The sequence below is a fragment of the Tiliqua scincoides genome, chromosome 9 (assembly GCF_035046505.1).
Source record: "Tiliqua scincoides isolate rTilSci1 chromosome 9, rTilSci1.hap2, whole genome shotgun sequence".
NCBI classification, from domain to species: Eukaryota; Metazoa; Chordata; class Lepidosauria; order Squamata; family Scincidae; genus Tiliqua; species Tiliqua scincoides.
The window spans coordinates 47,595,395-47,607,597 of record NC_089829.1 but is presented as its reverse complement, the minus strand read 5'-3'; the positions used below and the strand labels follow the sequence as shown (position 1 = coordinate 47,607,597).

The window sequence follows — 12,203 nt, the reverse complement described above, 5'->3', positions numbered from 1 at the left end:
AGAGTGTGCCAGACTCATCCAGCCATACATGGCTGTTCAGGAACAATCTGTTAAAGAAATATACTGAGAAGAGATCCTAAGATAATGGGGCGAAACTAGAAATGTCTAGAAGTGAAGCAAAATGGGGCGGGGGAGAACAGGACATTGATCACAGGTGCTGAAACTTTTCTTTGGTTCAGGGAGACAGGCCTCCTGCTAATCAAGGAAGAGCCCATTAGTCCCAGGACGAAAGCCGCTGCCACAGAAGCTGCAGTCCCCTCGGTGGGCTGTGGTGCCTGCTCTGACCCTCCTGTGCTGCCTGTTGCAATGGTTCAGTCTGTGCTGAATGGCCAAGGGAACAGCGCTGTGCCCCAGCCTGAGAGTGCCCAGGCTTTCCAGCCACAGGAAAGAAGAGGAAGGACACCTCCAGACAGGTGAGGGAAGGAACACCTCTGTGCATTTCAGCATTGGCTAGTATCACAGCTGCTTTCAGTGTAAGAAAGAAAAGGACTCTGATGCCAGAAGGACAGAGAAACCTGCGCGCCTGGTTCTTGTCCCTAGAGCAGCTGCCCTGCTCTCTCCGCCCCTAAGCCAGGAGTCCTCCCCTGCCACACTCTGACTTGTCTGCTGAGCCTGGTGGTCTTGCAATGATGTGTGACCGCCCTCTCCCCCCCAGCCCTGCCCACTGCTGCACACCTTCTTAGGTGAAGCGACTGCTGGGTTGGGTTGCACACACACCGCACATGCAGCCACCAGTAGTCTACTGTGAATATGTTGGCATCCTTTAGTCTCGGAAGACTATGGTGTCATGCTCTGGAACAGAGTGTCCTCTCCAGTGCGCGAAGCCTGGGTAAAGTAGGTATGGAGGATAGGCTGTTACCCATGCAGCAAATCCCCCCTCTCCACGTCGCTGAAATGGTCCAATGGAAAGGCAGAGGCCAATACGGTTGGTTCTAGCGACGTCGCAGGAGTTGCCAGAACGTGACTGTGTTCAGCCATGAACTGCCTCAGGGACTCCGGCTCCGGATTTTGCCTCGAGGTTGACTCCTGAAGCCTCTTCCATAACTGGATGTAGCCACAAGGCAGTGGAGGTTTGGGGTCAGAGTTTTCCTTCTCTCAGATGAGCTGCCTTCTCAGGCTGACGAGCCCCATCTACCCGGTGGCTGTTTAGTCGCCTCTTACGACAAGTACAGCCAAACTGAGGGCCTATTCTTATCCCCAGCCCCAGGGGATCTACTGTGAATATGCTTTCATAAAAGGCGTATTATCAGCTGCAATGTGCAATTACATGCAGGCAAACATAAGTTACAGTTCTGTGCAAAAAGTTGTTTCCTGTCATTGACTCACTCTGGCCTGCCAGTGGAAAAGGGAGTGGGGCAGGGGGTGGTGTGGCGGAGGGAAGGGTGGTGGGCTAGAGACTCCCTTGCTTTTTCAGAGTTCTGAGGTACTTCTGTTGAAAATCCCCGTGGTTTTGCTACATTTTGTGGCCCACACTTGCTCTTTATAAAAAGAAAACTGCCCCCTCCAGCCACATTGCGCAACTAGGAGCATGCCTGGTTGACCTTTGGGCTGCAATCCTACACACTTGGTGCAAGTCATTTTGAACTCACTGTGGCTTTCTTCTAAGTAGACATGCAATGGAGTGTGCTGTTAATCTTTGTAGAATAAAATACTGCTATGCTTTGTTCCAGTATTCCTTTAAAGGAAGCAAAAGAGTGCTTTATTCCTCTAAAGCAGGGGTGTCCAGACTTTTTGGCAGGAGGGATGCATAATCTCTCTGATACTGTGTTGGGGGCCGGAAAAAAGAATTAATTTACATTTAAAATTTGATTAAATTTATATAAATGAATATATTAGAGATGAAACTTATATTAATGAATGAAGGTCTCACGATAGCTCAATGATAAAAGATCTTGTGCAAAGCCTTTCCTTTGCTGCCACTGCTGCTTCACAAACATGAAACAACAATTAAAGGAGGGAGCCTTGGCCCGCAGCTTGCTCCAGAGATCAAACAGTTGGCCCTTGTGCTAAGAGTAGTTGTGTCGGGCCAGTGCGGGCTCCAGCAAGTCTCTGAAGGGCCAGAGGCTCATTGGAGACTGGAAGCTCCCTATGGGCCAGATTGGGGGTCCCTGATGGCCGCTGGGCCTGGGTTTGGGTAGCCCTACTCTAGAGGTTTGTGCCCAAACACATTTTAAAACTTTACTTGCCAAATCCCTTGCCTTCTACTTATTAGTATCCTGGCTGTGCTGGTGATACAGTTTGCTGAACCAATTTATGGGTTTTAGCCACCATCTGGTTAAAATCTGCTGGTGGGGAGGGAAGACACCCAAGTGTTCAAAACCCAACTGGCTGTGATGCCTCCTGGGTACCCCCTGGGCCAGTTAACCCCTCTCAGCCTAATCAACCTAATAAGTCTTTGTGGGGGTGGGGGGAGGCAGCCCCCCAACCTCCCGCACCCCCGGGAGGCTACTGCAGGGACTGGTAAATAAATGACAGTCCTTGCTCCCCTGTTAGTGACACGATCCTGGGGATCGCATTGCTGTCTCCCCCCTGCCCCTTAAGGGGGCAGCGGTCAGGGCCCTCAGGCTGGGGTGTTGCAGTGCCCTAGTTTGAGAAGCCCTGGCCTAATCTGTAATCTGGGGCAGACATAAAGTACAGTAGATCAGGATCTGCTGGTAGGATCTTGAATGACTTGCAACAGATCAGCAAAGGTGGTTTAGTCCCAGTTGTGCTAACAGCAGCAAGTAAATGGTCTGGAACCAGGACAGAGGGACTGATTTTCCCTGCATCGGCCTACTTTACTCTGTGTTCCCCCTTCTTTCTGAAGTCTGTTTGTGGGGAGATACATGAGGGGGCCTTTTGGTCACAGCCTTCTGAGGGTATAATTTTATTTATTCAATTTTTATCCCGCCTTTCTTCCCGAAGGGCATCCAACGAATCAAAATACATCACCTATAAAATGCACATAACTATAAAATATCTGCACACAACAACAGCCAGATAGCGGCCAGCAGCAGCATTAAAAAAAGATTCCTCTCCCCTTAAGGCCTGTCCTTTCGCCATGCAATGAAAAGCCTTTCTAGGAAGGTATTTCTGTTGAGCTGCTGCCCCTTATCGCTTATTGCTCTCAGTTTGTTTATTATGCCTGTTTCCATTATTAACGTGGTGTTTGGTATTATGATAGTGGTTTTATGATTGTAAGCTGTCTTCTCTGCCATGTTTGGTGCTGTGCTAATTGCCTATTTTTCAACCTTTTTTCTAGCTTTGTTCATGTGTAAGATCGATAGTAGTAGAACAATTCTTCGTAGATTTACTTCATAAGAACATAAGAACAGCCCCACTGGATCAGGCCATAGGCCCATCTAGTCCAGCTTCCTGTATCTCACAGCGGCCCACCAAATGCCCCAGGGAGCACATCAGATAACAAGAGACCTGCAAGGCCTCCTGGGAATTGTAGTTAAGAACATAAGAACAGCCCCACTGGATCAGGCCATAGGCCCATCTAGTCCAGCTTCCTGTATCTCACAGCGGCCCACCAAATGCCCCAGGGAGCACACCAGATAACAAGAGACCTGCAAGGCTTCCTGGGAATTGTAGTTAAGAACATAAGAACAGCCCCACTGGATCAGGCCATAGGCCCATCTAGTCCAGCTTCCTGTATCTCACAGCGGCCCACCAAATGCCCCAGGGAGCACACCGGATAACAAGAGACCTGCAAGGCTTCCTGGGAATTGTAGTTAAGAACATAAGAACAGCCCCACTGGATCAGGCCATAGGCCCATCTAGTCCAGCTTCCTGTATCTCACAGCGGCCCACCAAATGCCCCAGGGAGCACACCAGATAACAAGAGACCTGCAAGGCATTCTGGGAATTGTAGTTAAGAACATAAGAACAGCCCCACTGGATCAGGCCATAGGCCCATCTAGTCCAGCTTCCTGTATCTCACAGCGGCCCACCAAATGCCCCAGGGAGCACACCAGATAACAAGAGACCTGCAAGGCCTTCTGGGAATTGTAGTTAAGAACATAAGAACAGCCCCACTGGATCAGGCCATAGGCCCATCTAGTCCAGCTTCCTGTATCTCACAGCGGCCCACCAAATGCCCCAGGGAGCACACCAGATAACAAGAGACCTGCAAGGCCTTCTGGGAATTGTAGTTAAGAACATAAGAACAGCCCCACTGGATCAGGCCATAGGCCCATCTAGTCCAGCTTCCTGTATCTCACAGCAGCCCACCAAATGCCCCAGGGAGCACACCAGATAACAACAGACCTCATCCTGGTGCCCTCCCTTGCATCTGGCATTCTGACATAACCCATTTCTAAAATCAAGAGGTTGCGCATACACATCATGGCTTGTACCCCATAATGGATTTTTCCTCCAGAAACTTGTCCAATACCCTTTTAAAGGCGTCCAGGCCAGATGCCGTCACCACATCCTGTGGCAAGGAGTTCCACAGACCGACCACACGCTGAGTAAAGAAATATTTTCTTTTGTCTGTCCTAACCCGCCCAACACTCAATTTGAGTGGATGTCCCCTGGTTCTGGTGTTATGTGAGAGTGTAAAAAGCATCTCCCTATCCACTCTGTCCATCCCCTGCATAATTTTGTATGTCTCAATCATGTCCCCCCTCAGGCGTCTCTTTTCTAGGCTGAAGAGGCCCAAACGCTGTAGCCTTTCCTCATAAGGAAGGTGCCCCAGCCCCGTAATCATCTTAGTCGCTCTCTTTTGCACCTTTTCCATTTTCACTATGTCTTTTTTGAGATGCGGCGACCAGAACTAGACACAATACTCCAGGTGTGGCCTTACCATCGATTTGTACAACGGCATTATAATACTAGCCGTTTTGTTCTCAATACCCTACCTAATGATCCCAAGCATAGAATTGGCCTTCTTCACTGCCGCCGCACATTGGGTCGACACTTTCATCGACCTGTCCACCACCACCCCAAGATCTCTCTCCTGATCTGTCACAGGCAGCTCAGAACCCATCAGCCTATATCTAAAGTTTTGATTTTTTGCCCCAATGTGCATGACTTTACACTTACTGACATTGAAGCGCATCTGCCATTTTGCTGCCCATTCTGCCAGTCTGGAGAGATCCTTCTGGAGCTCCTCACAATCACTTCAAAGTAATTCAGTTGTTTTCAATGCAACTTTATTCTGAGGGGATTCAGTATTGTAGCATTGCAACTTCAGTTGGTTCCCTTTGGGCTACTCTGCTGGCCTGTTTTGCAGTTGAATCTCTGATCCATAGTAACTTAGGGCCCAATCCTATCCAATTTTCCAGCACTAGTGTAGCCACAATGCAGCCCCAAGGTAAGGGAACAAATGTTTCCATACCTTGAGAAGATCTATTTGACTGCCTCCCCAACACAGGAAGCAGTGCATACCCCATTGACACAGCGGCACTGGCACTGGAAAATGGGTTAGGATTGGGCCCTTAGTGGTTTCATACTGATATGTGCAGGTTGCCCCAGGGCAAAATCATAGCTCTGCGTAGAACCAGTCACCCACATCACATGAGCTCCAGAGATGCAGTTGGTGACTGGCTGGGTCCCAAGTGATGTGCACCTGGCTCAGGGTTGGAAAAGAAACCTCCGGAAAGTAGCAAATGGAAAATAGACCTCTGGATTCTGGAAAATAAACAGGCTTGATTCTGAATGTTGGTGGATCTCTTTATATTTAGCAGGGAAAAAGCAGCTGCCCCTCTCACCCCAGCACAGTGTCCAACCTTTCAACTTTAGGGCTCCTTTAGGGCAACCTTTAACAATTGATTAGAGGAGGGAATTCTAGCAGGTGCAGCTTGTGGTCTCACAGATGACAAGCTGTCACTGCTGAAATTCCCTCCTCTACACCATTGTCAAAGCTCCAGGAGCCCTAAAGTTGAAAGGTTGGCTACCCTGGTTTAGACTGATCCTCTGTGGGGCAGGGGACCATTTGATTGACCACTGTGTGAACTGCTTTGTGAACTTTTTTTGTTGAAAAGCAGTCTAGAAATACAGTATTTGTAATAATAATCTGTTGGTGAAGATAAAATGAAATTTGTTAATATAAAAGACACTTTCTTGGGGCTTAACCGTACAAATACATAGCACGTCCTTGTGCTAAATATTGCATTCACAGGGTTGTGAACTAAGGTGAAAATCCATGATGAGGGGGAAGGAAGGGGACCTTCAGTTTTTTGTTCTTGTGGTTCTGATCCCAATTGCCCTCCCCTCCCCTCTGCTTCTGTGTGTTAATGACAGTAGGGGGTGGGGAATCTTTCAGTGGAAGAACTGGGGAAAAAATAGTGGGACATGATTGGCATGGGAACCATCTTGGGGGCAAAGAGCTAAAGCTTCCCCTGTTGGAGTCTTGTTCTGTTTTGTGGACCCCTCTGTGTAATATTTAAAGAGACAGAGAGAATGAAATTTCTTATTTGACTCCCAATGACAGATATTCTTTTTGTGCTTTTCTTAGGACAGAAATTTCAGATTCGCTGGACAGTACTGATTTGAATCTAGAAGGGCTTCAGATCCTCCTGAGAAGTCAACAGTACAATCTAGAAGCTGCCAATACTTTAGATGTAAGTTTTTTTTTAAATCCGTGATACTTGTTTGCTCATTATTCATGTCTATTTAAACTTCCTGGAGACCACTTTGAGATGAAATGTTAATGCAAGAGAAGTCTGTCAATGGCTGTTACTAGCTGTGGTCGTGTAAATGAATCTTCCAGGTTCAAAAGTGGTCTGATTATTCAGTGGCATTGAAATGAGCTTCTGGGTCTAAAAGGTAAAAATGGGAAGGGCTTCGACCCTCTGCCCACCACTCCTGTCTGGTGCACATTTTCTTTTGCTCTGCCCTCTCTTCCTTGTGGATGGAGGTGGGCCTTCCAAGCCAACCTGCTGAGACCCAGAACAAGCCTACAAAAACTTGGGTGGAAATTGACAGTCAGCAGTTCTGTTTTTAGTTTTGGGAGGTGGAGGAGCCCCTTGTTTTAAGGAGGCTTTTAAGGAGGCACAACTTGTTTCCATCAGGTCTTCAGCCCCAGTATTTCTGCCAGTGATTGGAATTTGAATGACGTGGAGGCGAATTTGTCCTCGGTAAGGAAGGGAAGGGGTGAATGTCTAAATGGGATTTTGGGGTGGGTGGGTGGGTCTCTACCCATGCCCAGTTTAGCCCTGAGGCAGTGAGGGTCTGCTCTGGTCTCTGCTACCCCCCAATACACCAGGGTTGGGGGGCTGCTTATTTGGTGAATGGAGCAGTAGTGTACCACCACCTTCCCTCTTTGGTGCTTGGGCACAGTATCTGGGCATAGGTCACCTAACAATTGTTAGTAGTGCATGGGAAAAAAAGAGGAGAGCTGGCTTTGGCCACCTGCTCCCCATTGGGTGCCCAGCTGAGAAAGTTTTAACAAGGTGCTCAGCACTAACTAGGCAAGTGTCTAGCATTTGTAGCTATGTATAGCAGTTTCTGGGAACCAAGGAAAAGGGTGGCTGGTGTGTACACACATTTGCCAAATCATGGGTGGGGGGAGAGAGCATGCCATCAACCCCCCCCCCCCACAGGGCTTTTGTCACCGGACCCCCCAAAGTCAAACATACTTTTATTGGGTAGTGGTTTGGCTAGAAACACATTCACCTGTATGCTCCAGGGACTCAGACAGAACTCTCTTCAGACACCTAAATTTTCCTTACACTAAAAATCCTGCCCCCTTTCCTGTGCCTGAAAGTTCTTCTCCCCCTCACTAAGCTGTGTTCGTTTTGCCTCCAGTAGATTCCTGCACCAGCCTCTGAGCCAGGGCCCAATTCTAAACTCTCCCAATGCTAGTGCTAGATGCCATAAATGTGCCATACAGCACATTTATGTTACCCAGAGAGTAGGGAGCACTGGCTCTGGGCCCGTGCCATGCAGGCACCAGGTCCAGCGCCAGCAGGAGGAAGGAGTGCCACCTCTGGAGGTAACGTCTGGAGGGCAGGGTGGAACGAGGCCAGGGCAGGGGGAGTAACTGGGGTGGGAGGGGGTGGGATGGGCGGAGCTCTGCTCCAGCAGATCCTCAACTCTGTGTTGGGCCAGAAGACCCAACAAGGAGACTCTCGTGCCTGTGCTGGCAAAATAGCCATTGCAGACAGCAGGAGTCCCATTGCCATGCCACGGCTTTCCTCAAGGGAAGGGGACGAAACTATTATGGTCAGTTGACTAACAGTCCAGACCCATGTTTTCCAGTGCCCACTGGTGTAGCAGCACCAAAGCAGCTACCGCGGTATCCAGCGGGTGCCAGGAAGCTGCCAGGAGTCTCCTCGGGGGAAGGGGACAAATCCCCTGTATCCAAACGAATCCCCTTCCCCTGAGGAGACTTCTGGCAGCCTCCTGGCACCTGCTGGATACCGTGGTAGCTGCTTTGGTGCTGCTGCACCAGTGGACACTGGGGAACATAGGACTGGGCTGTTAGTCCATAATAGTTCCCTTTTGGAATTAATATTAGGTTTTGGCAATTGAGATGGGCATTGCCTTGATTGTTTTGGGGGATGGTGCCTAGTGTTAAGTGTGTGTCTGTGTGGAAGCAGCATTTTTAAACTGTTTTCAGCTGACTGTGGAAGAGACCTGCTTCAGCAGTGCTAAAAGGCCCTTGGGAAGCAGACTCAGGATATGTGCTAGAATGCATAAAACTGACTTATCCTGCACAGTTCTTACAAGGATTATTGAGAACACCATTGTCTGAAATGCTTCCTGACCCTTTCTGTCTTTGTGTAATTGTATATTGCCGTAGTTTGTACTTTTGCATCAAGATGCAGAAGCCCCCTGTGGATCTGGAGAAGAATGCAAATAAGATGTCCTTCCAAGTGCTGAATCCTCACTCTAACAACTATGCTCAGGTACCACCAATTGCTGACTCTGCAAATACATACCCCTAGTTTCATGTCGAGTGACAGATCCTCCATTATTCCAAAAACCTCTTGATGTGTGTGACAGGGTGCCCAATTCTGATATGCCATCCTGTTTTCTTCCCACCACTCCCTGGCTTAGAAAAGGGGAGTGGAAGTGGAAGTGTGGAGGAGTGTGATGAGCTAGACCAGGGGTGTCAAACATAAGGCCCGGGGGCCAGATGCAGGCCGCGGAAGCTTTTTATCTGGCCCTCATGCTCTCAGCTGCTGAGCAATGCTGAGGTGTTACTGCTGTAAGGGAAGCCCACTTGAAAATTGGGCTGTCTTATATCTTGAAATATGATCAAGATTTGTGCATTTTCTCTTCTGTCATCTGCAGCTAATGAGTTTCTAAGTGAGAAAAAGTGCTTATTTTTGGTTATGAACAGTTTAATGACATCACTTCCTGCCTAATTACATCACTTCTGGCCCTCAGCAGGTATCATGAATGCTGTTCGGCCCTCGGTATGAAATGAGTTTGACACCCCTGAGCTAGACTATGCCTGGTTTCCATCAGATCTATGACTCTCTAGCCTCCCATTTCCTCCATGTTAATGCTTTTCCACCCCTTTCTTTGATTAAGGGAGTCGGAGGGAGGAGAGCAGGGGAGAAGAGTGGTGGGCTGTGCTCTTATTACTGTCCCTGATATAACTTGGTTTCTAGATTTCTCACTATCTTTTGTTGTCCTCCAAACCTGTTTGAGAGTACCGGTGTCCTCCTTAACATGGGGTACCCAGAAGTGGACACATATTCAAGTGGGATCTGGCAAGAGCAGAATAAAGTGGAATGGCTACTTAGGATCTCTGGACTCATTCCTTTATCAAGGCAGCCCAATACTGCATCTGCATCTCACTGCTGGTTCATGTTTAGTTTGTGGTCTAAAATGGCAGGATCTTTTTTGCATATGCTGTTGCCGTGCTTCTCTTCTGAGAAAATGTTTACAGTCATCGTATCTCACTTAGAAAAGATTTCCTAACTGATGTTAGTAGAAACATTCTCTATTTTCTGTTACATTCCTAGGGAGAAAGGTTGTTCTGGAAAACACCTGAGCACCTCCAGTGGCCACCAAAACAACTTTGGAGGGCACCATTTTGAATGTACCTTAAAGTTCAACTCTGCATTTAATCTGGAAATGCAGTTTCCTTCTCATCCTTCGTGGACTTCAGGAGAAAGCATCCCATTACATCGGACTCCTTTATATGAGAACACTGAGTGATCTTTTGCTTAGCTTGATAAGACTATTGTGTCTCTTCCTCTCATATGAACATTTGCCCATCTAAAAGTAAGGAGCAGAAGGCAGTCACTGTCAGGAGATGCACAAATGTGACAGTGTTGCTTTTTCTGTCAAAATCTGTTGCAATTAGACACCATCCCTTGTTTTCACTGCTTCTCTTCTGAAGTCATGAATGGGGATTATCTAGCTTTCTGGAACTGGCATCATATCAGATTATGCTGGAAGTAACTGGATATTTTTTCGTGTTTTATTATGTATTGAAAATTGGAGTAGGGGGCAAACTCTGTACCTCCAATTTGTCACTCCTTTGTTCCCGTACGATACTATACACCTAGATTTTCTTATGGGGAATTTTGTACCTCAATAAAGAGGTCCAAACCTTCCCAGGATCCATCTGCAGGGAATATTCTTTGCCATTGCCCTGTCCTCAATGTTTCATTATTGTAGCATGAACAGGCACTGCTCCTTTGGAGCTGGTTTTGTGTAAAACTTGTTCCACAGCCCGAATGGTGTATGATAGTGGGGGGATGACTGCTTGTGAATGCTTTGCTTCTGTTTATATCCATTTTGTGTCTTAAATGATTTTCTTGAGTGGACCCTGAATTGGTCGTCTTGTTGTGACAGCTGAATTTCTCAGCAAGATAAAGCTTCATTTGCAATGGTAGTTTTCAAACCAGGATTTCACTCTACAGGTTTACTGTCAGGATCTACGCTAAGGCCCTTTTGCTTAAAGGAACTCTCATCCATCCACTTACAGTGCCTTTATAGCTGAAACAGGACAGGCAAGACAATTGGAATGGCAGGAATTGGAGATGTACACATCTAATTTTGTGATCAATGACTTGAGTGAGTAGTCCTTAGAATGTTAAGAATAAAGTTCTTCACATTTTTCTAGGTCCATTTGTGCTTTTGCCATGTTGTAGTTGCACACATTTTTCCTTTTTCCAATTAACTAAGAAAATTAGCTTCCAAACTTTTAGGCAAGTGAGGCTTGTAAAGTAATTTTGATACCTGGTTTCTGCAGGGTCTTATTTGGGGGGGGCAGCGGCAGGGGCACTGTTCCACTCTGAAATCAACAGAAAAAGAATATCTGCTTCCAGGCCTCTCTTGCAGCAGGGGAGGCAGGCAAACTATGCGATAACCAAGAAATGCCACCCGATTGCTTTTTTGTTTGAAGTTGATGCGCTGAGCCTGCAACTTGCACTATGCTGTACATTTGTAAAGTTTTACAGGGTGTGATCAGTAAAAGTTTTTCTTTTCTCATTTAATTTGACAATCCTCTTTTTCCCCCCTTTGAGTTATGTTTCTGCTATGAACAAAAGTGGTGTCTGGCATCAGTCAGGGCAGGCATGCTGCCCACCCATCCAGCTAGTAATTCAGGATAACATACCTGGCCTTGCTCAGTCCTTTAAGGTAGCTGAATCCATGGTCGTGGTGTTGGTGTTGGTGGCGGCCACACCCTTGCATGCCACTCTTCCCCTTGTGCACAGTACTCTTAAAATCTTCTTGGGGATTCATAGTAGGCATTTGTTTGAGGATCAGTCCCACTTACCTTCGGCAAGAAGCCGCTGTAGCTACATCTGACACGTTGCTTTTACGGAAATGCATATGTATAAGGTTGGGGCATTGGAGGACCTCATTTAGGGCATGTTGACAGTTTTCATTGACAAAGGTACATACCAGTGGAAATAGACTCAGTTTTAAGTGCTTGCCAATTCACAGGCAATTCATAGCCAGACAGGCTATGACCTACAGCCTGTTATGTTGCTAGAGGAGATGAACACTAGCTTAGCCACACATGCTCTGCAGGGGCTCAGGACCCAGGTTGACAACCTCTGCTCCTCCTTTCCCCTTTGTCTCCAGCTGCATCTGTCCAGGAACTCACCACCCTGAATTGCCAGGATGGTGAAAGTTCATCTTGATACATAAAAGGTCAATATATTCCTCACAAGCAAGATAAACGAATGAGGCAAGAGTCTGGGAACAAAAACTTTTACTTAAACTAAAAGCAAACATAGAATTGAAACAAAGTAAAAACAAGGTCATGTGCTCTGTGTTTGTAATGTTCCAACCAAAGAAAAGCT

At 47.2% G+C, this 12,203-nt stretch overlaps 1 protein-coding gene across 1 annotated transcript in view; it reads left to right on the top strand.

Moving 5' to 3' along the window:
* The window catches only part of HSF4 (heat shock transcription factor 4), a 28,773-nt gene extending 18,785 nt beyond the window's left edge, over nucleotides 1–9,988 (top strand). Inside the window, exons 9-12 of the mRNA XM_066637433.1 lie at nucleotides 6,443–6,548; nucleotides 6,999–7,064; nucleotides 8,732–8,837; nucleotides 9,906–9,988. Coding sequence (XP_066493530.1) covers nucleotides 6,443–6,548; nucleotides 6,999–7,064; nucleotides 8,732–8,791 — 232 coding nt within the window. The 3' untranslated portion in view covers nucleotides 8,792–8,837; nucleotides 9,906–9,988. The remainder of the gene's footprint in view (nucleotides 1–6,442; nucleotides 6,549–6,998; nucleotides 7,065–8,731; nucleotides 8,838–9,905) is intronic.
* Nucleotides 9,989–12,203: the final 2,215 nt, after the last annotated feature.